A 27,501-nucleotide genomic window follows, 5' to 3' on the forward strand; every position below is an offset into this window, starting at 1 on the left:
TATAAATTATGCATCTATAATATTCTTCAAGTTTTATGAAAATATCAACATACATTTATATAAAACATATTTAAGACAGAGGCTTTGGTTCATAATATAGCCCTAGTACACTGATCTGTATTACTGTGAAACTTTTTGTTTATATACACTACCGCATCAGAGTTGAATTTTGCCACTATAAACAATGTCACTCGATTAGCCCCACATGGTCATCAGTCAGTACCTGAATGTTGTAAAGTATTACTTGAGAGAGAGAAAAATTGATTAACAAATATTCCTAACTATTCACTGGGAAAAGAACTGGTAATCAAAATTCTGAGGAGGACATATGGCTTGAAGAGAAACATTTAATGGAACACAAGATGGGGCTAAAAAGGTCAAAAATTTTAACCTAAAATTCTCATCTCACATTTGGTGGACACTGACAAAAATACTGTAACCCTTTACTTTTCACGTATTTTTTCTTTATTTCCTTGATATGCAGGACCTCCTTCCTTAACATAACTACTGTCTCAGTTCTTCCCGAGAGCTTTTCCTTGTGGCAGATCTGCGGCTAGGACCTCGGGGATGGGACCCAGTCCGTGTTTGAGAGGGACATCGGTTGGGGGAGTGAACTCCTCTGCTCTGAGATGCCACTCGAGAACTCTGCAGAATGAAGGACAATCAACTTCAAGAGTGTCTGGCTTCTACCAACTGCTGGAAAAAATCCACGGAGAGCATTCCTGTGCCTCTCGAGGATGCCAGTTAACCACACCCGTCCTGGAGGACTCTACTGTGAGGGAGAACTCAGCTGGGAAAGCTAGAGCCAGCTCTGAGCTGTTCACGGGGCAGGTGGACTGGAGGGCTGACGGGCACAGAGGGAGGGGTCCACGACCCTCAGCCACCTGCCAGATGGCAACGGGGAATTTTTAGAGGAAAGCATGTCGCCATCCTCGGAAGCAGTTTCAGATGACTGAGTTAAATCATCAAGGGAATTCAGGTGATCACTTTGTTCTTTGACCTACACATGAACAATACTGTTTCACAATGTCCTTAAAATATGTATAAAATACACCCAGTGTACAAAGGTGATAAATCCCTTTATCAAAGCAAAAGCAGAGGCTTCTTAAAAGAACAGGTTTTTATCAAAAGGATGACTTCATCAACAGAGTTTCTAAATTATGTTTGCAAAGTAAATGTCTCTTCAACAAAGGAAGATGTTCTATTTTGCCACTATTCCTTTTACGGAGTATTTTTTAGAGAATAATATATGTTAAAGTTAATTTTTTTCATTTTACTATACCTTCTTTTCATATGCTGTTTTCCTTGCAGGCCTAAAAAAAAAACAAATGATTCTTTTCAGGCTAAAATTTAATAACTCAAAAACATAAGCAATACCTGAACGTTTGTTTTTTATATAACACCCTTGCATTCATAAGTAATTTCTATCAAAGGATGAAACAATAAAAAAGAGTAGCATTAAAGGACAAAGAAAATATATCTGTAATATTAATAAAACATTAAATTTAGATCAAAGGAAAAGGAAAATCCTAACATTACTTGCGTTATGTGATAGAAGCAGTATACCAGGGTTTTTTTTGCAGTGTCATTTTTAATAAGAACTGACTTTTATGGCAATAAAACCTATCTCGGAAGTATTCCCTAAGTCCTTATAAGAAAGAAACCCATTTTTTATCACGATGTTATTAGCTTTTTGAGGGCTTGTTATGCAATGGCTATGCATTATTACAAGCATTTGACATGCCTTAAAGGCATTTTAAGCCTCACGATCATTCTGGGAGATAGGTAATATATTAGATCTTTTAGCTAGGAAGAAACAGAGCAAAGAAAGGCTGAGGCACTTGCCCAAGACCACACAGCAGTTCACCAACACCCCCGAATTCAAACCCAGGAAATCTGGCCTGAATGCTGCTGTTCCAAAATATGCTGAGAAAGTGATACTGAAAATTCTTTTTATTTATTTATTTAATTGGCTTGAGCTTGAACTTTTTTATCTTTTTTTTTTTTGGAGGCTAATTACTTTACAATATTATTTTGCTTCTGCCATACATTGATATGAACCCGCCCTGGGTGTACATGTGTTCCCCTTCTTGAAACCCCCTCCCACCTCCCTCCTCCCCCTATCCTCCCTCCGGGTCAAGTCTTTTTAACTAATATGATACCAAATGAATCTATATTATTATCATCTCATGTCTAGCTATAACTACAAATGAAAATTCTGAATCTATAAACATATTTCTAACAAAACAAAAAGACTTTAGATGTAGGCAATATTGGAAATCGGCTTTCAATAAAGATTTGCTTTTTGTAAAGAAATTCATCAATACACATTCATTCAAGCATTCTGCTGTTTCCTTATGCTTCCGACATACACTTGTGGAGCACACCGTATGTGTTAAGGACACTTTCAGTACAGGAAGCATGGTTTTTCTCATTTAGATCTTTATCATCCGAAGTAATAAAGTGTACAAGATTGTTAATTGTTTCTACTGAAAATAAACAAAATCCTCCCCTTTTGAATGAAGTTAACATGATGTGATGTTTCACAGTACTTACAAAATCAGAGCTACCCTCGATGATACTATCAACTAGAATCATCAAGGAATGATTAAATCCTATTCAGTATAACCTAAATATCTGTAAATTCATGATTATATAATTTAAAAAGATCTATGTATGATAGAATTAACTTAAGTAATCATCTACATATTCATTTACATAAGACTATTATGCTTCAGAGCCAATGAACCAGCCCTTCCCCAAAACTACATATGTACAGAAGTACATATGTACATAATAAGCATGTACAATAATAATAATGTACAGTTAATTTATTGTCATAGTTTAAGATAATGTCATACAATCAATAGGCTTTCTAATATTGGAAATGCAAACAAGATTAAACTCAATAAACACTTCCTCCGCTGGCTCATTTCCAACAGCATACACACTCTACCAGCTCCCCTCTTAATATAAAACAAGAAATTCCTTTGAACTCCACATGCCTCTTCAATTACCATCCAGTTCTTCACTGCCTGCCCCAGTAAATATTCCCTATGGAGCTGTTTACGTGTATTCACTACAGTCCAGCTTCCAAGTGGACTATTTACTGAAACGACTTCCGGCCAAAGGCACAGGTCCTCTCCGTAACCTTTCTGTGGTGTTCATCCAGTAGAGTTGAGGATTCTCTTCTCTTGGCCTGTATACTATATTATGCTGCTCTATTTCCAGAAGAAGTATTCAGTGCTAATATTTCTTCCCCTAGAAATAAAGAATTTGTCCGTGTTACCTGCCATCCTCTCGATCCTCTTTCCTCAAAATGCTGTCATCATTCACATGCAGCAGACCACCAGGCAGCGAATCGGTCTTTCCAAATATTGGTGCAATCACACATTCTTCCTGTGTCCAGTTGCCATTGTTCTTTTTCTCTATTTCCTTCCTGGGCACGCCAGGATCGCTACTTTAAAGAATCCACAAAAAAGCCAATGTTTTCAAATAATTCAACTAATAAAGAATAAAAAAACAATTCTTGTAAAATTCCAACTCTTACCCATCTTAAGTCATTAATTAATTCACAAAACAGTTACGAAGTACCAACCATATGCAAGGAAACAAATTCTTCCTTCAAACACAGATATACAATTATGATACAATATGATATGTAGGAATTGACATATGAAAGTCATAAGTGGAATAAGGAAGGATTCACAGAAGAAGTGAAGAGAGGAGGCCAAAAGGAAGAGAAAAGCGAGAAATCATTCCACTGGGAGACTAGAATGTGAGCACACAGGTCAGGCACACAACATCTAGGTTGTTTCCTAGGAACCTGGAAGGAAAAGTACAAAACACATGAAAGAAAGTAGAGACATGCATCTGGAAAGACACTGGGAAGAACCTCAAGGGCGACACTGAAAACCTGGAGTCCACTGGCTAAACACAATGATTCTTAGACATAGGAGCCATAATTAGATTTACACTATATTTTTTGTTTTGCTTTTAAATACGGTAATGTTTAATTTCGGAATTTCCCTGGTTCTCCAGTGCTGAGGAATCTGCCTGCTAGTGCAGGGGGCACAGGTTCGATCCCTAGTCAGGGAATATAGCACATGCCGCGGAGCAATGAATCCTGTGCTCCACAACCACTGAAGCCAGCACCCTAGAGCCCATGCTCAGCATCAAGAGAAGCCACCACAATGAGAAGCCCAAGTACCACAGCTGCAAAGACCCAGCGCAGCCAAATAAATTAAAAAAAAAAAAAACCCTCAAAGAGAAAAGTAACAATTTAGATGGTTTTTAGAATGACAAGTGGCACATCCACCATGAAAGAGGAAATCAAATTTAGCGGGGTGGGGGGCAGTTTACTTGTAAACCACCCACATGGGTGACGTCAGCATCAAGGATGAAAGGCAGGTGCCTCGTCAGCTCTCCTGCCACCAGCAACAGTTTGGCCTCCATCCATGGACACACTCAAAGTGCTAGGAGAAAACTGCCAACCAAGAGTGCTCTATCCAGAAAAGCTGTCTTTCAGAAATGAAGGAGAAATAAAAACTTTCCCAGACAAAGCAAACCTGAGGGAGCTCATCACCACTAGTCCCGCCTCATAAGAAATGCTGAAAGAAGTCCTCAAACTGAAATGAAAGGATGTTCGTTAGTGACATGAAATAAATTTAAACATACAACACACTGGTTAAGGCAAGTATGCAGTCAAACGCAGAATACTACTGTAACATAGTGGTATGTTAACAAAGTAACTAGTATTAAGGCTAAAGGATGAGAGTACTCAAAATAACCATATCTCCAGTAAAATATAAAATTCGTCAATCACAAGCATTAGCTCAAGTTAGAAATGATTTTACAGGCAATTAACAAATGACCTACTGCTAAATATCGATAGAGGCTTACCTATCAGAACCTTCACTCTGCATGGCAGGAAACTCCTGCTTCTTGTTTCCTCCACGCTTTCTCTGCTGAATCCATCGGCTCTCAGCAGCAGCATCCCAGACGCTGTCTGATACTTCCACTTCACTACTTTTTCCTTCTTCAACCTTTAATGAAAGTTTGACACTAAGAATGATTGCTATTACTTAATTCTAGAGACTCTGTTTTCAATTTATTATTTGACTCAGCATTTGCCCTGACGTTAACTGATAAAGATATTTTTGAACTTAATTTTATTACTTACAAGTCACTGAAATTTTTCTAAAATGTGCTTCTTTCTGTTTGAGGGAAAGAAACAAAATGCCCAAAATTTCAAGAAAGGCTTTCTTAATAAGATACAGTTATCCACATCCAGTCTTCCCCATCTGAATGGCAGAGATAGAGAAATAAACACACACAACATCTGTCCTCTTCGGTCTTTACCACCTGGATTTTCCATGAAACAGTCAGATGTAGAGGATGTGACACCTTAGTGCCTCAGAGACAGAAAGGAATCTTTCTTCTTTCTGGACTAAAGCTATTCTTTCCCCACTGCCTTTTCCAATTCTTTTTTCACTGGGATCCAGGCGAGAGCAAAACCTGATGGTGTTCACTGAAATATATGAACCAAAGCTTACCAAAACACAAGGAGCAGAATGAAACTGAGGAGAGGTTAGTTAGTGTGGAATTCTGGAATATAAGTAACGCTTCCCAACTCCACATTCAATAACCATCAGATTTTATAGCTAGAGGGTACAGAAATAACTATCTACCTTTGCCCACTATTTACCAATAACAGCTCTAAAATAAAAAAAAGGTTAAACGATAAGTTCAAAGCCCCTAAAGTGGCATTCCCTAACATTTTATGGCACCAAAAGAGATGATACAATTCTGTAATCTTGAATCCGATAAAATTACCAAACAAATTCCTCAAATGAATCAGGTAAGTGAAAAGCGTGACTTTGGCAAAGTAATTTAAGTCTTAAGTTGGGGGTAGGGTTTACTCTCTTTTTTCTTTAAAGGAGAATAGCTACATTTTCTTCTTGTTTTGTCTTACACAAAAGAGCAAGCAAGTTTCAAAACCTACTATGGAAGAAAGAAATATCTCACAGCATCTCAAACATCAGTTTTTTCTTTGGAGATACACACTTGATTCTTTTTCTTTTTCTGCTGAGGGTGTATACTACCTATTGGCTTCCCTGGTGGCTCAGATGTTAAAGAATCTGCTTTCAATGCAGGAGACCTGGCTTCGATCCCTGGGTTGCGACGATCCCGTGGAGAAGGGAATGGCTATCCACACCAATGATATTCTGGCCTGGAGAAATCCATGGACAGGGGACCCTGGCCAGCCACAGTCCATGGGGTCGCAAAGAATCAGAGACGACTGACCAACTCTCACACACACATATACTACCTATGTGACAAAATCACACATGTCAAAACTTACTACATTTTAGTAAACAACATAGTGAAGAGGACTCTCTCAAAAGAGACATCTGAGAGTGGTGATTAAAAACAGCCTGAAGTGGCCATGTTGGATATCTAAGTGCCCAGGGACTGAGGAAAGCAGAGAAGGTCACACATATTCAACCACAAGGAAGAGATTAGAGGAAATGTGTGTTTCTGTCCCTTCTCGCAGTCTCTGCTTTCTTCCCATTCTGTGGAAATGCAACGTATATTTAAGCCAACAAAGTTAAACAAACACACACACACTGCAAAACCCTAGTTGCTCATACTCCTTGAACACTTTCCTCGGTGCTTATTCTGGCTCAGGCGGTTACATGGTGTGTAGGTAAATGAGTTTCCCAGTCCAAATGAAAGACTGACAGAGACAGAATTAGATTGATTGAAGGACAAAAGCCATGAAAACAGTTTCCTGAATTCCTATTATTTGGATGGCAGAAATAATCTATTTCTACACAAGTACCTATTTAGATGACCCCACTTTATGCATAAGTAGAAAATCAAAATGGACCAGATCATCCAGAAAGGGAGAAACCAAAGCAAGAGCAAATGAACCTCTACCTCTTTTGCAAGCTGAATGGTCTCTTTTTCCAAAGCTAACAACACTACTTGTACCATGTCTATTGTGTTCTTAAACCTCTGCATATCCTTCTGCAGTTCTTCATTGAGATACACTTTGGATGCTCTGTGACTATTCGGTGGAGAAGAGTTCCCATTTTCTAATTCGGTTCCACGCTTTCATCATCACTAGCACTGCAATTACCTGCATGCAGTAGCTTCTGGAACCAGTCCTGTATAGGTTTGGTTTTCTTATCAGTATTTTTAACGACAGCAGGAGTACCGTGAGTTTTTATTTGAATTACGTATTTCATCTTACCGGAGCAGACAAGCCACAGACTAGATTGATGTGTCTGTCCGATGTCTAATTTCCGACTAGTGGGATTTTGCCTCGTATTGTCTGATATTTTCATATCAAACTCTTAGTCTTCTTTCACTTCAAATGTAACTACCTGGTTCCCTACTTTTTTATTTTCTACGTCATTATAAAAACTCTCCTCATTTTTGATAAACACATGTTCAATATCTAGTTTATCACTTTCAAGGTCTATTTTATTTTCACTGAAACCAAGCCTTGAAGGTGACTGACAAGCGTATCCCGGGGACCCACAGTTTATTCGACGAAAAAACATTTTCGAGACTGGGTTCTTTTTGTTGAGGACATACTTGGAATACTAGAGAGACAGCTACTCCAAATGCATCTTTCTCCCCACCATCAGATGTATTATTTGTCATGTGAGGAGGTATTTCCTTTCTGTTTGTTCCTTCTTTAGGGTGATCATGTAGTGACTCCTCCTGAGGACAAATAATAATTTTGTATTTCTCACAAATTTCACCTAACGTCTGCTTTAACTCATTTGTGATGGTTTTAACTTCTCCTTCCATTCTAATTTGCCTTGCTTGATCCACATGTTTTCATACTTCTCCACATAAGGAGGCCCTGAACGTACAGATCTGTCCTGTCTACAACATTCCTTATTCATTGCCGGTTCTTGAGGCAACTTTTGCAGCTGCGAGAGTGGAAAATTAACTGGTTGATTTTCAGGTGTCTTTTCTGGCAGGGTACATGTGTGCAAAATAATGTAATTTTTCACTAATCCAGTATGGATAAAGAAAAGTCAGAAAATTATTAAAATTTCACTGTTAAACTTCTTAATTTATATGTAACTACTCACAAATCACCAGATCACAACAAAGAAGTGAAAAATAACTTGCCTTACCCAAAAATAGGAGAAAAACATTCACTCACAAACCCAATTTTGCAACTGTGTGATTGATTTAAACAATGCATACATGTGAAATCTACCAAAAATGAATTAGATGATTTTTAATGTTCTAAATGCTTCTTCCCTTAAAAATATTTCACCTCACTACACCATATACAGGGAGTCCCTACAGCATGTCTGTTAAGTATAAGGTCAAAACGGCCCAATGATGTTAGATAAAAGAACTCAGACACCAAATAGGTGATTTAACAAGCTTTCATGGCAAGGCGCTCCCTGGCGGGGTTCCCAGACCCAGGTAAGTGAGGTCGAGGAAGTCCGCGCCCGAACAAAGGCAAGAGGCAGCTTCTATAGCTTTACAGGAAGAAACAGCGAAATTTTTCCCGATAAGGCAAGATTTGGAGTGGTGGTCCCTCATAGGTCAGTTAGCCGGGGAGGCAAGACTGGGTTGGTTGCCCGGTCTGCTCAAGGTTGTGCTGACGCAGTGAAATAGTTTTTGCTGTTTCTGGGCAGAATGCTGTTTCTGGACAGTAGGGGGAGGTTAGGAGAGGGTTGATTTCTACCAGGAACCGCTATATCAAGGACACTCAAGCAGTGGGGGAGGGAATGAGGGAACAGAGCACAATAGTCAGCGTTTTTTCCACCAGCGGGGAAAAAAGGAAGGAGGGGAAGGACAAGAGGCCAAGATGGCCACCGAGGTCCGACCTTACATTAAGATTTTTGGTTTTCCGTTTTAAGGACTAATATCTGGAGAATTAATAAAATATCTTTATATGACCAGGAGCTAAAATCAATTAACACTGATCAGACAGAGGAACCAATTCCTAAACTTTAATGCAAATTATATATTATGATAGAGTTATACATCAATACATATCACCTGCTTACATTCAGTTATGTGTGTGCTAAGTCGTGTCTGACTCTGTGACCCCAAGGACTGAGGCCGACCAGGCTCCTCTGTCCATGGGGGTTCTCCAAGCAAGAAGACTTCAGTGGGTTGCCACACCCTCCTCAACCCATGCCTTCCCAACCCAGGGATTGAACCCAGGTCTCCCACACTGCAGGCGGATTCCTTACTGTCTGAGCCACCAGGGAAGCCCAACAATACTGGAGTGGGTCCCCGATCCCTTCTCCAGGGAAATTTCCCGACCCAGGAATTGAACCGGGGTCTCCTGCATTGCAGGCAGATTCTTGACCAGCTGAGCGACCCAGGAAGCCCCTGCATTCAGTTATCTTATGTTCTGCTGCTGCTGCTGCTGCTGCTAAGTCACTTCAGTCGTGTCCGACTCTGTGCAACCCCACAGACGGCAGCCCACGAGGCTTCCCCATCCCTGGGATTCTCCAGGCAAGAACACTGGAGTGGGTTGCCATTTCCTTCTCCAATGTATGAAAGTGAAAAGTGAAAATGAAGTCGTTCAGTTTTGTCCGACTCTTACTGACCCCATGGACTGCAGCCTACCAGGCTCCTCCGTCCATGGGATTTCCCAGGCAAGAGTCCTGGAGTGGGGTGCCATCACCTTCTCCAATATTATGTTCTAATATCCACCAAAGAAAGGGGATAAAGCATTCTTCATAATATCTACTGACTTCCCACCCTGAAATAAATTAGAATGTTATCATTTGTACTCTAAAAACAAAGGTCCAATCTAGAAGGTTCGATTCTCTTAAGAGGCAACCTGGTTGATTCTATGACCCCACTCTCTCCCTGAATGTTCATCCCAAGTCAATCATGCTGAGATGATAGGTAGAATGAATCTTTCATCTCGGCATCAGTGACTGGCGATTTCAACGGAAAACCATGAGCCACTGGGAATGATTTCTCTTTACACGTATCTAGGTCAGAGGCCGTCATATTGTTCGTAATTTCAACTGCTTAACCTTATGATTCAGTATTTGATATCACCTTAATCATGTAATGAAGTTATAAAAATGGAAGAAGTAAACAAGTCAGGAACTTTTTTCCCCTCAATTCCAAAGACAAACTATAAAGTATAATAGATTCTAACAGCATTTTAAGTTATATAGTTAAAGGGCTATAAAACTATTAAATTATTATCTATCAATTCTAAAAGGATAATTGTGAAAGGCACTTTATTTGTTATGGACTCTGTTACACACCGGATTGTGTTGCTAAAGCACAGAAAATGGTATTAAACCAGAAATTTCAATTTATAGTTTTACTCACCTGTGAATGGTTCCTTTCATCTCCATCAAGTTTTTCTTGTTCTTCCTCCAATATCACGTCCAAGTCTAGTTCTCCTGACAAATCTGCATGTTTAGGTAAAATTACTTAGAATATTTAGATAAAAGACATAATCTTTATTTAAAACACAGACTTAAAAGAGTGTATCAAGTGACAACTTAAGTTCATCTTGTCTTCAGATGAATATTTACTTCTTTAAGAAATCCTTCCAATGATCAAAAGCTTCAACAAACCATTTGGGAACTACCAGAGGTCACCAGGATACAGGCACATAAACATCTCAAAGATTCATTCATGAATTCATCCAAGCATCCGTGAAAAAAACAATCAGAAACCAAACAAAATTTCAAAATGCAGGACAGACATATAAAGCCACAGTATATTCTCTTCTCTGCTTCATCACAGTACCTTTTCAACAACACGCCAAGCCTCAACTGCATTATTATTCTTAGTTTACGAAATTCCTCTTACTTTGTATGCTTTTATCAATTCCTTCATCTGAAATGCTTCCCTGTACTCTTCTGACGAATTACTTTTCATCTTTTAAGACTCAACCTGCTTTGTGACTTGCCCTTGATTACAGCTGTCTTTCCCCAGATAAACAGCTGTCCCTTTCCTTGTAGCTACCTTAGTACTTTGTAGATTTTTCTAGGGTATCTTTATAGACTTCTCCAGTGATAGACATACATCTGAACTGTAAACTATTTCTTCACATGTCTATCCTCTTAGCTTCTAGACTGCAGAGGACAAGCTGTTAAAAATCACCTTAGTATAAATATTCTTAATTATTTTTCAATAATTACTTGTCTACCGAGGTCTCACAAAGAGTCCCAAAGTTCTAAATATAATCCTGCTACCCACGCTGAGACGCATGCTAAACACTAGCCTAAATGAACTTGCTTCCTCCAAACTCTCTTTGTTATTTCTTTACTATGGTCAGAGGGAGAATGCAAGCACCTTAAGAGGTATTGTTTGGCTGCAGGTTGCATAAAAGGAGTCAGCTAAGGTAGACTTTGCCACAAAATCTGATCCGGAACCGTCAGAAGGACGGTAAGGCCGTGCCCAGGGGGCGCGTGGCTGAGTGCCCTGGGCTTCTGCATTACCTTCTTTGCTTTCTCTGTTCTTTGGCAGCGGAGACTGGCACAGGTGATGGGGCGTGGAATTCCCTACCAGAAACACCGCTGCCTTTTTCATCTTTTCTTTATCTGGTACGGTCTTCAGTCCGAGTTCTGTGGGTGCCGACTGATTTCTGGTCACTGATTGGGACACCAACGGACGCTGATCATCAACTTTCAAATGCCCGGCTCTTTGACAAGTCTCCCTACTGAGGCTCCAGCTAGTCGAATCCCAATCTGAAAAATGTGAAAACAAAGTCTCCATGGATCAGGATCTGAGGCAGAATACAACTCTGCCTACCTCGTACAAAGGCTTTCTTCAGAGAATCAGTTCCACGTGCTCCTTCCCCTCAAATTCAGTACTCCTTCAGAGGTTACGCTATCCCACGTGTCACTGTCATTCATGAAGAGATGTTAACTAGCGTGTCTCGCTTCTTCTACGTTTTCTTTTCCAGTATTACTTTGAGTCACCCAATCTTTATTACATACTCTGTATTTCATAAGAACTTTATTATTATTTTCCTTGAACATACAAATATTTTATTAACAAAATTTATCTCTAATTTATTTTACCTTTAATTTTGCATGACAATATTGTGTGTTCTAGAGACCATGGTTTTCAAAACACTTTTAATGAATGGTACTACTTTAACTAATGGTAGAAACCTAGACAACATATTAGAAAGCAGAGACATCACTTTGCTGACAAAGGTCCGTACAGGCAAAGCTCTGGTTTTTTCAGTAGTCATATGTGAGGGCTGGACCATAAAGAAGACTGAGCACCGAAGAATTGATGATTTCAAATTGTCATGCTGGAGAGACTCTTGAGAGTCCCCTGGACAACAAAGAGATCAAACCAGTCAATCTTAAGGGAGATCCACCCTGAATAGTCATTCGAAGGACTGATGCTGATGCTGAAGCTTCAACACTTGGCGCGCCTGATGCGAACAGCTGGCTCACTGGAAAGGCACCTGATGCTGGGAAAGACTGAGGGCAGGATGAGAAGGGGAGGGCAGGAAGAGAAGGGGGCGGCAGAGGATGAGATGGCTGGACAGCATCGCTGATTCAATGGAAAGGAACTTGGGCGAACTCCAGGAGCTGGTGAGGAACAGAGAGGCCTGGCTACAGTCCATGGCGTCACAGAGTCGGGCACGGCTCAGCGACTGAGCACCACCACCACCAACAACAACTTTAATTTCACTGAGACGGTCCTTCCTCAATGGACAAATGTCTTCACTCATTTTTAAAGCCTTGGATAAACATCATAACCTGCAGAAGGAAATGGCAACCCACTCCAGCATTCTTGCCTCTTGCCTGCAAAATCTCTTGGACCGAGGATCCTGGCGGGCTACAATCCATGAGGTCGCAGTGGCTGAACACGACTTAGCGACTAAAGAAAAACATCATGAACTTATATAAGAAATGACAGCCTGGTGTGTGACTAATGGTTTCCATGTGAAAATAGGTAAGTGTAGGACCACACTGGATCCAAAGAGCACAGAGGGACATGAGACAGGAATGAATACACCGCAAAAAACTAAAACTGTCAGATCTAAATTTCTTAACAGAAGTCAAAGGAACAAGCTAGAAATGTAAAAAGGAAACTTAAAACCCTGTGTCAACACAAGGGCCCCTTTACCGTTTCACATCCAACCACTTCAATGGTTTAAAACAGGGGTTCTCAAGTGTACCCTCAGAATCGCTGCAGTCCAGAGACCCATCGGGTCAGGGGGTCCAAGAGGTCAGAACTATTTTCACAACAACAGGAAACATTCCTTCCATTCTCATTCTGTTCTGCGGGCACAGTGGACTTCTTCAGAGACACGAGATGTGCTATCACAGCACTGAGGACTAATGGAATCAGCAACTATGATTGTGTGTGCCTGTATTTTAAGGTTTTCAGTTTTATTTTCCAACATAGTGAACCACAATAGACTTAAACAAAGTTCCTTGGAATGCTCAATAATTTCTAGAAGTATAAAAGGATGCTAAAGCTGAAAACTTTCAGAATCGCTGTTTTCAAAGATTATGTCTATCGAATCCAACGGATGATTACTCCCCCTACTTGTAATAATCAAAGACACCAAACACACACACACACAGAGTCTGCTTATCAAAACATCTGATCGGCCTACATTCATCTGTGTAACGACACTGAAATGAAATAATTATCAGCTGAAATACAACTGACAGGTTAGCAAGTGAACCTTTACTCTAAGTAAAGGTCAGAGTTCAAATAAGCATTTTTGGACAGTGGAAAAATCTTACGGTCTAATAATTAATCTCTGAGAACTCCTGAGAGTATAGAGATTCCAAACTGAGAACTTAAGGGTATCGAAACATATACAGAAACATCTTGAGTTCAAGCTTACATTTTAAACATTTCTTGTTCATATGCTTGTAAATATCTTACCTTTCAAAACATGGATACCAACAAAAACATTTGCCTTATGTATGTCCAATTCTGCTACTAAATTTGCAAAGAGAAGTTAGGAGTATGAAGAGCTAGCATTTCAAATATGTCAGTGTCCCTCTTTCCAGAATGGACTTCCCTGATGGCTCGATGGTAAAGCGTCTGCCTGCAATGCAGGAGCCAGGGTTAAGTGTGTATCACAAAATTTACCTGAACTAGATGTTTGTGGATCCTTCTTTCCGGATGTTTTATTAGGAACAGAATCCTTCACTCCGACTGCAGGCTGAATGGGTTTGGAAACAAGTTGATTAATAAATAATGTACATATGATACAATCCGCAGTTCATAATTCAAGATAAAAGCATAAACGTTTTTACCTTCACATTAAGACATTTCTCAGGAGGAACTAAAAGGCAAAGGGACATAGAATTAATTACATGTAAATGTGAAAGCCAGCTGTACATTCATGCAGAGTTAGTACCGAGCAGAATCCTCGTGCTCAGCCTTGACACTGAATACATTTGGTTTCAGTGTCTTGATTTTAGGGGGATGTTAGGACACTGGCAAGACGGACATATGAATCCATTACAGATAGTGAAGAAAAATTAGGAATACAGGTTTACCTAAACAGGCAGTAAAATTTCAAAAGTAACATCATGTTTTCAATGAACTTAGAAAATACCAAAGAGCACACAGACCAACGTGAACATGCTGACTGATGAGGAGAAGATGGATCTTAATCGGAGGAGCAAACCATGACCCCAAGAAGACAAAGGTGAAAACAGATGGCAAATGCAACAGTGTATCTTGAATGCAATACAGCAGTACCATTTACACCATTATACTACAAGGATTTAACATGTTCTTCAATCTGCCCAGTCATTTAAGAAGTGCACCGTTGGGATGACAGTTCAGCTCAATGTATAATTCATTTCTCATCAGAGAAAGAGTAATGAACCGAGTAGCTCGGATATACCCTTGTAGAAAATGGTTCATAAAAATATTCATTTTTTCCCCCATACCCATGTGGGCTACTGGTATGCCTGCATGTCTTGGCTCCTCTAGTTTAGCCATCTTAAAATTTCTCGATCCGCTCATGCAAGAAGGCTATATAAGACACACCTACGAAATAATGTACAATAAATTCTCAACATTGAAATACAATGATCAAAGGGAAATAATCAACTTAATTGGCACAGAATTATTAGATGCTAAAAATCTTGCATGTTTTAAAATCAGTGTAGGTATTTATTGAAAATAACAATTCTAGCATTTAGGGAATGAACCCTATCCATCTGTTTTGTTTCAAAACTTAGTTTGGTTGGGTACATCACGCTAATGCTTAAAAGGATTTCTGTGAAACAACTGTCAAAAAATCAGTTATCTTAAAAATAGTCAAACCCTCCGTATTCAAAGTAATCTAATTTGAATCACAAATAGCAGTACAACATATATCTTTGATGTCTATCGTTACTTGGAGTAGCTGGGGTTCACCCTACTTCTAGCACCCCCTCCTGCCTCCTGTAGTAGTGTCGGGAACAACAATGATCTTATCTCTTTTCAGGGCAAATACATGGAAGCCTCTGGAAGGAGTTCTCTCAAGGTTCCTCATCAACTCCAAACTCGCCTCCCTGAAGCCCTGCTTTCCTCCTTTGGTCCTTTCACTAGGGTCCTTCCTCTGTGAAGGGGAACCTTTGGACTCGTGGTCTGAATTCTTTCCCTTTACACTCTTCCTGTGGATCATCCCCACCACTGCTTTCTCCCTCCCTGCTTAACGTGCTCCTTCGACTCTTTGCTTCCCTCTGGCTATAGACACGCTCAGAGAGAAACATAAAACAATGCTTTTCCTTGATCCTGTTAGGCCTGCACCAGCCAATGCTCTTCTTCCAGATTTCTCTAAACGCAAGGCTACACCCTTGCTACTCAGACAGCTTGTTAGAAATGCAGAAACTCAGACCTCCTGCTCGGCATGTGCACTTCCCACAAGGTGTCCAGGCGACTAATTAACATTTGAGAAACCCTAGTCTATGCGGAGTCTGCTTCTACATGACTTCCACTTCATTCATTCTCCTGAAATCTCAGCCTCAACTCCTCACTCTAACACTTCCCCCCAAACTGAAACTGCGTTACCAGTTGGAAACTTTCCAGTGGACTCTCTATCAGGCTGTGGGTTCCTTGGTCTCCCCATCACGCCCCCTGCTCTCTCCTCCTTTCCAGCTCTCTTGTTCTGTCCCATGAGACACCATCCTACAAAGCAGCAGCATTTCCCATTACAGCTGAGCACCTACCCCCAAGCTCCCCCAGAGGATGACAACCCGCTCTGTACGCCCAGGGACCGCACTTCTGAGTGTCTTCCTAATAACAAGTCAACAGGAAGAGGGGGGAACTTTGCTGTTCTTCTCTGACACGTTTTGGTGCCGGAAGCCCACTTCATATTCACCGTCTGTGTCAATTACTCTCCCTTCTTCTAAAGACCTATCTTACTTATGGCCACCTTCCCCATAGGCCCTTGCTTCCTTTGCCTTCATTTCCTCCCTGCACCCTCCGCCTCTCTCATCCTTCATTCCCTCTTTCCTCTGACTTCTCGACCTTCCTTTGGTTGTAGAGTATCTTGAAACAGAACTAGTAATTGTTTCTTTTGTCCATGTGGCACACGGAATCTTAGTTCCCTGACCAGGGATCAAACCTACACCCCTGCACTGGACAGTCTTAACTTGTGGACCTCCCAAGAAGTCCAGGAACGAGTAACGCAGCTCCTGAAACTGGATTCTCAGTTTAACCTGTGGCCGACACCCGATGAGACAGTTTCCCTCCTCTTCTCGTCCTCTGCCTCACTGCGCAGGTGACAGGTGTTTGCTGTCTTTTGCTTTTATTGCCTGTTACAATATTCCCATTTTAAATCAATATTCTGTCAAATAACCTTTCTACAAAATACAGTTCTTACCGTCTACTTGTCCATTTAATATATTTTTTCCTCTCTGATCGCCAGATAAATGATCCACACACTTCCGTGGAACGCTCTCAGAGATACTCTGTGAAAATGAATATTGAGTTCCGTGAAGCTTTCCTAATGTCTTCTTAAGAAAACACCCTACTTTTAAAAACCGCCTACATTTAACCCAGTTAAGACAGGTTTTGCCACGATCTCACAGCTGCCAAATGACAGAACCTGCATGCTGACTTCATACACCGCTGGATCACCAGGCAGTGGCTGCCAGCAACGAAGACATCAGGCCCTTCCGATCTCCTTCCATAGCTGCCACCTTCAAACAGGGCATGGTTACCTTCTGTTATCTCAAGTACAGCTGCCATAAAGGCACCCTGCCCTGCTACTTCAGTTTAGTCGCTCAGTCGTGTCCGACTCTTGGCGACCCCCATGGACTGTAGCCTGCCTAGCTCCTCCATCCTTGGGATTTTCCAGGCACGAGTACTGGAGTGGCTTGCCGTTTCCTTCTCCAGGGCATCTTCCCGACCCAGGGATTGAACATTGGTCTAATACATTGTGGGCAGATGCTTTACCGTCTGAGCCACCAGCGAAGTCCCCTTGCTACTTAAACAATTCAAAATGGTTTGTACTTATTAAAACATTGCTAAAGCAACTGCTGTTATTATAACCCCACATATTTATTACTATTCCCCATGGTTTTGCTTCTCTTCAAATGTTTCTTCCAGATTAACCTGACAATCCACACACAGTAACACCTTCCAGTGTCAAGCACTATCTTTCAAGGTCCAACTGATAAAAAAACCACATTTCGACCTGTTTCTCTCCGTCCCTCTCTAGCAGTTTTACACGTGCACATGTACATACATTTGGTTGGGAGACTTGGACTGACAGACACACACTGCAGACTATTGTGTATGAAATAGGTAACTAATGAGGACCTACTGTATAGCACAGGGAACGCTACTCAACATTCTGCACTGGCCCATATGGGAAAGAATCTAAAACACAGGCCACACACACACACACAAAGAGGCAATACACACATACACACACACACACACAGAGGCGATACACACACACACTAAAAAAGAGGCGATTCACACACACACACAGATATAAAACAAAGAAACATCTGGCCATGGACTGACCTGAAATAATGTTTAAATTTTCAAATAAATGTAACTTCAACGGATTCCTTATGATCTCTAAGCCTTGGTTTCTGCACTACGCTGACTTCATTAGGTGAATCTTACAAAGGAACAAAAGTGTACTATGTGCTAGTATTTAGCACAGAAGTATTTTATTTAATATAGGTTAGAAGTAAGAAAAGAGTTTTGATAGGGAAATGCAAAGGTGAGAAAGTCACAGCATCTCCCGCTTTCATGATCTTATATTACTCAGGGCTTACATTTCAAAATAATAACAGAAGACAGTACCTCAGAATCCCAAGGTGATTCTATATCTTTCTCTTCTCCCAATCCTACGGCTGACATCATGTCTGTAAAATGCAGTCACAGATATATGAATGAGAACAGTCACTACTACGAATTGTAAAGACATGTGTAAGTCTATCTCTATCCACAAATATTCCCATAAAATAAAGCAGTGGAAAAGAATTTCAGAGGGTTGAAGCATTTTCAGGTAGAAAAACTTGGTAGTAGGTGGGACACGTCTGAAGAAAGAGAGCAAAAGAAATGTACTTAAAATGAAATGGATATCGTATTTGGATCTATACCCTTTACATGTCTTTATATTTGCTTTTAAGTACAGAAAACATTCACAGGCATTCACTGACTTACCACTTCTATTATTTTTGTGTGCTCTATCAACAGAAGTCAAATGGTCATGATCTGCTTGCTCTTGGGGAGCCCTTTCAATAATATCAGCATCACTTTCTTTTTCAACAAGATCTGGCTTTGTGGCTCCTTCCTATAAAAACAAGACAACATAAAACAAAAACCCAGCTTCAGAAAACACATTCATTCATTTGGTCCTTCACCCCGTCAGTGAGACGACAAACAATCGCTGTGTCTAGGACGTCCTGTAGGGTGTCCTGGGAGAAGTTAGAATTGTAAAGAAAAGAGGGATTCTGCTCTGTGTCTAGGCGAGGCAGAGACACACGGAAACAAACAAGAGCAGAAGAGTATCCTCCGAGAGCGCTGCCGCTGAAGCGGACAGAGCACAGGAAGGGCACCAAGGAGAGAGGAGGCAGGTGTACCTGCGAGCTCAAGGACCGCTGTGACAAAGGGCTGTGTCTCAGAAGATGGAGAGTGCAGAGCGGGGGGCGGTGAGGGGATTGTAGAAGGGCGGCCCGAGCCAACACATGAGGTGCGCAACAACGTTAACAAGTCACGTGGAAAACCAGATCACAGGTACTGGGAACTGAATAGAGAGACAAAACTGGAGGACCAGGTTCAAACAGGAAAAAGCAAGTGTCATCTTCTTCCTTCCGGTGACAGGGATCTACTAAACAAGTAAAGGCATCACATCATCACAAACATATTTTATTTTCGGTGGTGCCACGCTTTTATTCAAATGAAGGGAAAGGCTGCACTACACTAGGAAGTAGAAAGTTCAGTTTAGTTCAGTTGTGTCCGATTCTCTGTGACCCCCTGTCTGTCCATCACCAACTCCCAAAGTTTACTCAAACTCATGTCTGTTGAGTCGGTGCTGCCATCCAACCATCTCATCCTCTGTCGTCCCCTTCTCTTCCTGCCTTCAATCTTTCCCAGCATCAGGGTCTTTCCGAATGAGTCAGTTCTTCACATCAGGTGGCCAAAGTTTCAGCTTCAGCATCAGTCCTTCCAGTGAATATTCGGGACTGATTTCCTTTCGGATGGACTGGTTGGATCTCCTTGCAGTTCACGGGACTCTCAAGAGTCTTCTCCAACACCACAGTTGAAAAGCATCAATTCTTTGGTGCTCAGCTGTCTTTATAGTCCAACTCTCATATCCATACATGACTACTGGAAAAATCATAGCTTTGACTAGATGGACTTTCGTTGGCCAAGTAATGTCTCTGCTTTTTAATATGCTGTCTAGATTAGTCATAACTTTTCTTCCAAGGAGCAAGTGTCTTTTAATTTCATGGCTGCAGTCACCGTCTGCAGTGATTTTGGAGCCCAAGAAAATATAGTTTGTCATTGTTTCCACTGTTTCCCCATCTATTTCCCATGAAGTGATGGGACCGGACGCCATGATCTTAGTTTTCTGGATGTTGAGTTTTAAGTCAACTTTTTCACTCTCCTCTTTCACTTTCATCAAGAGGATCTTCAGTTCCTCTTTGCCTTCTGCCATAACGGTGGTGGCATCTGCTTATCTGAAGTTATTCATATTTCTCCTGGCAATCTTGATTCCAGCTTGTGTTTCGTCCAGCCCAGAGTTTCTCATGATGTACTACTCTGCATATAAGTTAAATAAGCAGGGTGACAATAAACAGCCTTGATGTACCCCTTTCCCTATTTGGATATTTGGCCTTGGAGTACAGAATGAAGCAGGGCAAAGTCTCATAGAGTTTTGCCAAGAGATCACACTGGTCATAGCAAACACCTTCTTCCAAGAACATAGGAGAAGACTCTACACATGGACATCACCAGATGGTCAATACCGAAATCAGGTTGATTATATTCTTTGCAGCCAAAGATGGAGAAGTTCTATACAGTCAGCAAAAACAAGACCGGGAGCTGACTGTGGCACAGACCATGAACTCCTTAGAGCCAAATTCAGACTGAGATTGAAGGAAGTAGAAAATATGACAGTATTTTACAGGAGAGCATTAAAAATAGAATTAAAAAAAAAACCTATAAGCAATGCTCCAGAGTGGACAGTAAGCACACTAGACACTGTACATCACGCAAAGTGTCCATGAAACTGGAATTAAAAAGCTAATTTGGCTTTAAAAACAGCCAAATAAACTTGGTAACAGTCATTCTAAAACAAACTGCAGAGCCAAGAGGAATGAAAAGATTGACAAGTATATTTCAGAAAGGTTACTCTTGGCAGCAACGTAAAAAAGAACTTCAGGGTAGCAAAACTAGAAAGGAATATTTCAAGATTATAGGGGAGAGAGTGAGTTATGTTGATAAGATATGACAAGTGATAAGCAGGCAGAAAATACTGAACTTCCTGAGTGACTGGAGGTGGCATTTTCAAGGAAGTTTGGAATCCAGGATTTTTCCTGCTGTGGCATTTCAGTGATGCTGTCTACTAGGATGGGGAGGACAGATGAAGGGATAGCTTACAAAGAGTCAGGGATGAGGGAAGCGTCAGGGACAATGCCTTCAGTTTGGGGTGTAATAAATTATTTTGAGGCGTGCAAGGGACTCAGAAGAAAGGAGTTGGGTAAATACGTTTGAATTAGACACAGATAAACTTATTCAGGTAAAACATATACTGTAAAGATAATTATTTGTAAAAGATACTAACCTGGTATAATTAATGCAAACCTAGGCAGAATTCTGAACTTTTGAAAATAAAACAATACCAGGGGAAGAAAGCTGTGAGATTAAAACTGTCAATTATATATTTCAACATGTTTCAAGGATATAAAAATATACTTTTATAAATATATGCAAATACTCATTTCTGCCGTATTACCATAATAAGCATTTTTAAGTTTAATGAAAAGGTTTAATTGTAAAACACCAATTCAAGATGCTACAAGAAGACTCTGTTTTAAACTTGATCTTAAAAGACAAGTTTTAATTTGTAGAAGAGAAATGCTTATGTGAGGATGAAATTACGAGGCATTTTAAAGTACTACTATGACATAAGAAAGAAACAGAAAGCCTATTTGAAAAGATCTCATTCAAAACTGATGGAGAAATCAACAGCTTTACAGACAAAGCAAAAGCTAAGAGAACTGAGCACCACCAAACCAGCCTTTGTGGTTCAGCTGGTAAAGAATCTGCCTGCAATGCAGGAGACCTGGGTTCAATACTGCAGTGGGAAAGGCTACCCACTCCAGTATTTTGGCCTAGAGAATTCCATGGACAGTCCATGGGGTCACAAAGAGTCAGACACGACTGTGTGACTTTCACTTTCAAACCAGCCTCACAACAAACATTAAAAGGATTTACAGCCAGTAAACACAAGAGAAAGGAGAGACCTACAAAAGCAAACCCGAAACAATTCAGAAAATGTCAACAGGAACAGATAGATCGATTATTACTTTAATGTAAATGGATTCAATGCACCAACCAAAAGATACAGAATAACTGAACGAATACAAAAACAACAGCCAAATATATACTGCCCACAAGAGACCCGCTTCAGACCTAGAGACACATACAGACCGAAAGTAAATGGATGGAAAAAGATATTCCATTTGAATGGTAACCAAAAGAAAGCCAGTGTGGCCATCCTTATTTCACACAAAATAGACTTGAAAATAAAGAATATTATGAGAGACAAAGAAGGACATTACATAATGATCAAAGGATCAATCCAAGAAGAAGACATAACAATTGGAAATATTTATGTCCCCAACATAGAAGCACCTCAATACACAAGGCAAACACTAACAGGCATAAGAGGGGAATTCAATAGCAACACAGTCATAGTGGGGCACTTTAACACCTCCCTTACACCAATGGACAAGATCATCCAAACAGAGAATCAATCAGGAAACACAAAACGTCAATGAAACATTAGACCCAATGGACCTAACTGATATCTTCAGGACTTTCCATCCAAATGCAGAACAATACACTTTGTTCTCAACTGCACACGGAACATTTTCCAGGATAGACTGCATCTTAGGCCACAAATCAAGCCTCAGGAAATTTAAAAAACTGAAAATATATCACGTATCTTCTCTGGTCACAACACTATGAGACTAGAGATCAACTACAGGAGAAAAACGGCAAAAAACACAAACTCATGAAGATTAAACAATTCATTACTAAATAACGAAAAGGTTACTGAAGAAATAAGAAGGGAAATCAAAAGATTCCCAGAAACAAATGACAACAAAAACACGACCACCCAAAACCTATGGGAGTCAGTAAAAGCACTTCTAAGAGAGAAGCTGATAGCAGCACAATCCTACCTCAAGGACAAGAAAAGCATTGAACAGGCAACACTCTACATTTAAAGCAGCTGGAAAAAGAACCAAAAACCCCCCAAAGTCAGCCAAAGGAAAGAAATGATATAGATCAGAGCAGAAATAAATGAAAAAGAAAACGAAGGAAACCATAGCAAAGATTAATCAGACAAAATACTGGTTCTTTGAGAAGATAAGCAAAATGGACAAACCACTCGCCAGACTCATCAAGAACAGAAGGGAGAAAAATCAAATTGACAAGATTAGAGATGAAAAAGGAGAGGTTACAACAGACAACACAGAAATGAAGAGGATCATAAGAGAATGTTATGAGCAACAACATGCTAATAAGAGAGACAACTGAGAGGAAAGGGACAGATTCTTAGAAGAGTTCAAGCCCCCCCAAAACTGAATCAGGGAGAAATAAAAACTACAAACAAGCCAATTACAAACACTGAAATTGAAAGTGTTATCCAAAATCTCCCAAAAACAAAAGCCCAGGGCCAGATAGCTTCACGGGGGAATTTTATCAAACATTTAGAGAAGAGCTAATGCCTAGTTTTCTGAAACTCTTCCAAAACACCGCAGAGGAAGGAACACTTCCAAACTCATTCTATGAGGCCACAATCACCTTGATACCAAAACCAGGCAGAGACAACCCAAAAAAGAAAATTACAGGCCACTATCACTGACAAACACAGATGTAAAAATCCCCAACAAAATTCTAGCAAACACAATTCAACAACACATTCCATAGCTCATACACCATGATCAACTGGGGTTCATGCCAGGGATGCAAGGATTCTTCAATATACACAAACCAATTTCAATGTGATGCACCATCTTAACAAACTGAAAACTAAGAACCATATGATCATCTCAATAGAGGCAGAAAAAGCCTTTGACACAATTCAGCACCTGTTTATGACAAAAGCCCTCGAGGAAATGGACACAGGAGGAACCTACACCAACACAGTAAAGGCCATATAGGATAAACCCACGGCAAACACTATTCTCAATGAGGAAAAATGAAAAGCATTCCCTCCAAGATCAGGAACAAGACAAAAGTTGTCCATTCTCACCACGATTACTCAGCATGGTTTTGGAAGTCCTAGCTATGGCAATCAGAGAAGAAAAAGAAAGAAAAGGAATCCAGATCTGAAAAGAAGAAGTACAACTCTCACTTTTGCAAATGACATGGTACTACACATAGCAAACCCAAAAGAAACTATCTATTTTCTAGTAAAAGAAAATTACTAGAGCTAAACAATGAATTTAGCAAAGTTGTATGATACAAGGTCAATACACAGAGATCACTTGAATTCCTTTATACGAACAATGAAAACCCAGAAAGTGAAATTAATGAGCCAGTCCCATTCACCACTGCAACAAAAAGAATAAAATATCTAGTAATAAACCGACCTAAGGAGACAAAAGACCGGTCTACGGAAAATTCTAAGACACCGAGGAAAGAAAAGAAAGACAACATAAACAGGTGGAGAGAGATTCCATATTCCTGGGTAGGAAGAATGAATAGTGTGAAAATGACTATACTACCAAATGCAATCTACAGATTCAGTGTGATCACTTTCAAATTGCCAGTGGCATCTTTCACACAACTAGAACAATACATACAATGGAATATTACTCAGCCATAGAGAGAAACACATTTGAGTCAGTTCTAACGAGGCTGACAAACCTAGAGCCTATTCTCCGGAGTGAAGCAAGTCAGAAAGAGAAATACAAATATCATATACTATTTGCACAGATATGGAATCTACAAAAATTCTGAATCTACAAAGGTACTGATGAATTTATTTGCAGGGCAGCAATGGAGAAACAGACATGGAGAACAGACTTAGGGACATGGAGGGGGGAGGAGGGAGAGGGTGAGATGGATGGAAAGAGTAACATGGAAACTTACAATTCCATATGTAAAATAGACAGCCAAGGGGAATTTGCCATATGGCCCAGGGAACTCAGAAAGGGACTCTGTGACGATCTAGAAGGGTGGGATGGGGAGGCAGATGGGAGGAGGGTTTGGGAGGAAGAGGACATGGGTGTACCTATGGCTGATCCTTGTTGATGTCGGACAGAAAACAACAAAATTCTGTAAAGCGATTATCCTTCAATTAAAAAGTAAATACATTTTATGAAAACCCCATTTGAAAATTTCGTCGTTTTCTTATTTCCCTGTAAACAGCACACTAACGGCTCTGATTTTCTATCTATGCCTTCTGCAATGGCAGATAAAGACTGAAGCAACAATCTAGATGTAAGAAAATTAGTAAAACTATGATTATCCAAGTTGGAGATTTAAAAGTTTTCAAATACATCTATGATTATCAAGCAGGATAAAATATTCACATCAGGAAAGAACAAATGAGCTGAAAAAATCAAGTAACCACAATGACTGAGTTTTAGATATGGAAGAATTTGCATTTTAGTTTAACATGCATAACAAAGAACTGACATGCTAATTTAACACCTATAAATACTGAAGCTAATAAAGTTTCTTAAAACCGAAACCTAACTTAAAAATAACTTCTTAACTTAAAAAATTACTTCTTAAAAATAAACTTCTTAAAATTTTATTCTTTAATAAAATTCTTAAAATGGAATATACATATTACTAGAGATATTTTAAAAAGTAAAACATTGTCTTTCTGAGATAATTTTATAAACTCTGTTGGTAATTCTTCTTTCCTTATGATTTTATAACAAGTAGTCTACATAAGAAAAAAATCATGAATTGTGATTTCATTCATTTAATGTGTGTCATTGCCCATCACTTGCAGATATTAGGAAAAGATAAATCAGAATCTCTCTGGGAGGGGGCGGGGGGACGTTCTACATTTTTTTCTTTAAGACTGCTGCAGCTTAAAATTTTCTCATGTCATGAAGAGAGTTTAAGAATCTCATGGATATAATTATAAATTAAAATTTCAGTGAAAGACAAGATAAAATGCTATTTATTTCCTCTTTATTTTCAAAAAGATCCAAAACCTCCACCAAGATTATACCAAACAGTAAGATAAATTAGTTGAGTACATTAACTATGTATCAAACAGTAAGTTAGTAACCACAAGAAACAGAAGGGCCACAAATTCTTAATTCATAATATATCTGCTGCTACTGCTGCTAAGTCACTTCAGTCGTGTCCGACTCTGTGCGACCTCATAGACGGCAGCCCACCAGGCTCTGCCATCCCTGGGATTCTCCAGTCAAGAGTACTGGAGTGGGTTGCCATTTCCTTCTCCAATGCATCAAAGTGAAAAGTGAAAGTGAAGTCGCTCAGTCAAGTCCGACTCTTCGCAACCCCATGGACTGCAGCCCACCAGGCTCCTCGGTCCATGGGATTCTCCAGGCAAGAGTACTGGAGTGGGTTGCCATTGCCTTCTCCACATAATATATCTGCTTAGGCCTAAAACAGAGCTCATCTAGAACTGCGTATGAATTAAAGTTTTGCTAGATTAAATAGAAGACATCGCTTCATTAATTTCAAAGTGAGAATTTTTTTAAAAAAAGAACTCACTTCAAATTGAAATGAACTTCCAGAGGGAACCATATTCAATACAGATACATACATATACAAGCGTAACCAAGTCACATTGCTATACACCTGAAACTAACACAGTATTGTAAATGACCACACTTCAGTGAAAGAAAAAAACAAAAACCACCACCAACCTCAAAGACAACCACCAAAAAAGCTAAGGAGCAAATGTTCTTTCAGTTCTTCACAAAAATCAGCTATATGTCATTCAGAAGAGTATAAGTATTGAGTTTTCACAACCTCACTTTCTCCTAAGTGGAATTGGAAATAATTCATCTCATATTTATAATCTAGAGAACCTCATCCGACTTACCACCACTATTTCTGTTGTGTTTGTAAAATGATCTGTTTCATCTTGACCTTCATTCCACCTCCTATTCATCTTATCTTTCTTAAATGAATTCTTCCCCTTCATCGCCCTCCCCATCTTCATACTCATCTAGCTGTTTTTCCTAATTGCTTTGTAATTTTTTTCTTTCATAATGGCATACTTAGTATGCCAACATTTATAAATCTGAATCATGCAGATATATTGCTCTTATCACATCATTTTGTATCGTGACTTTGAAGTCTTCCATTTCCGCGGTGGGATCCTTTTTCTCATCATAAGGATCAAGGGAACGGTGTGTGAGAAACTACAGGGGAGACAGAGTTAAAAACAAAACAACTAACCTTTGCTAGACCAAGGCCTGCGGGAGTCCTGACTGGTTCTGGAAGAGGCTCAGGCCTTGGGAAGGCAGGATGGGAGAAGCCCTGGACCCCAGGTGATGTTTTGGGAAAGGTTTCAACCACGTCTCCAATTTCAAGATCAGAATTCTTGTCCTCAGAGAAGGTGGTACTCCCTGGCCTCACAATGCCACATTCTGCTTCTAATACAGTGAAAACAGGGGAGAGTACATGAGAACCTGGGTCATTTCAAATCAGGGGAGAACACCAGGAGGGCAGTCTTCAAACAACTTACTGTTTCTCTTGGATTGCTGAAAAGCCTCCGTTAGCCTTGCTGAGTTTCGTTTCGGGACATGCTGGAGAAGAAAATAAGAGCCTGAAGAATGACAAGTATCA

At 40.0% G+C, this 27,501-nt stretch overlaps 1 protein-coding gene across 21 annotated transcripts in view; it reads right to left on the reverse strand.

Moving 5' to 3' along the window:
* The window catches only part of LOC148775483 (ankyrin repeat domain-containing protein 26-like), a 131,835-nt gene that overhangs the window by 83,447 nt on the left and 20,887 nt on the right, over window positions 1–27,501 (reverse strand). For 17 of the 21 annotated variants that reach the window (XM_088844212.1, XM_088844213.1, XM_088844224.1 and 14 more), the window contains 13 exons: window positions 27,401–27,461; window positions 27,112–27,308; window positions 18,640–18,769; window positions 18,277–18,338; window positions 16,838–16,925; window positions 14,271–14,299; window positions 14,104–14,176; window positions 11,469–11,717; window positions 10,348–10,430; window positions 4,903–5,045; window positions 4,569–4,628; window positions 3,290–3,460; window positions 1,283–1,313 (listed from right to left, as the gene is read on the reverse strand). In XM_088844212.1, the coding sequence (XP_088700338.1) occupies window positions 1,283–1,313; window positions 3,290–3,460; window positions 4,569–4,628; window positions 4,903–5,045; window positions 10,348–10,430; window positions 11,469–11,717; window positions 14,104–14,176; window positions 14,271–14,299; window positions 16,838–16,925; window positions 18,277–18,338; window positions 18,640–18,769; window positions 27,112–27,308; window positions 27,401–27,461 (1,377 nt within the window). The remainder of the gene's footprint in view (window positions 1–1,282; window positions 1,314–3,289; window positions 3,461–4,568; window positions 4,629–4,902; window positions 5,046–10,347; window positions 10,431–11,468; window positions 11,718–14,103; window positions 14,177–14,270; window positions 14,300–16,837; window positions 16,926–18,276; window positions 18,339–18,639; window positions 18,770–27,111; window positions 27,309–27,400; window positions 27,462–27,501) is intronic. The other 4 variants (XM_088844217.1, XM_088844214.1, XM_088844221.1 and 1 more) reach the window with 4 other exon arrangements.

The sequence above is a fragment of the Moschus berezovskii genome, chromosome 15 (genome assembly GCF_049115385.1).
Source record: "Moschus berezovskii isolate FMDL1 chromosome 15, NW_MosBer_1.0, whole genome shotgun sequence".
Lineage (NCBI taxonomy): Eukaryota > Metazoa > Chordata > Mammalia > Artiodactyla > Moschidae > Moschus > Moschus berezovskii.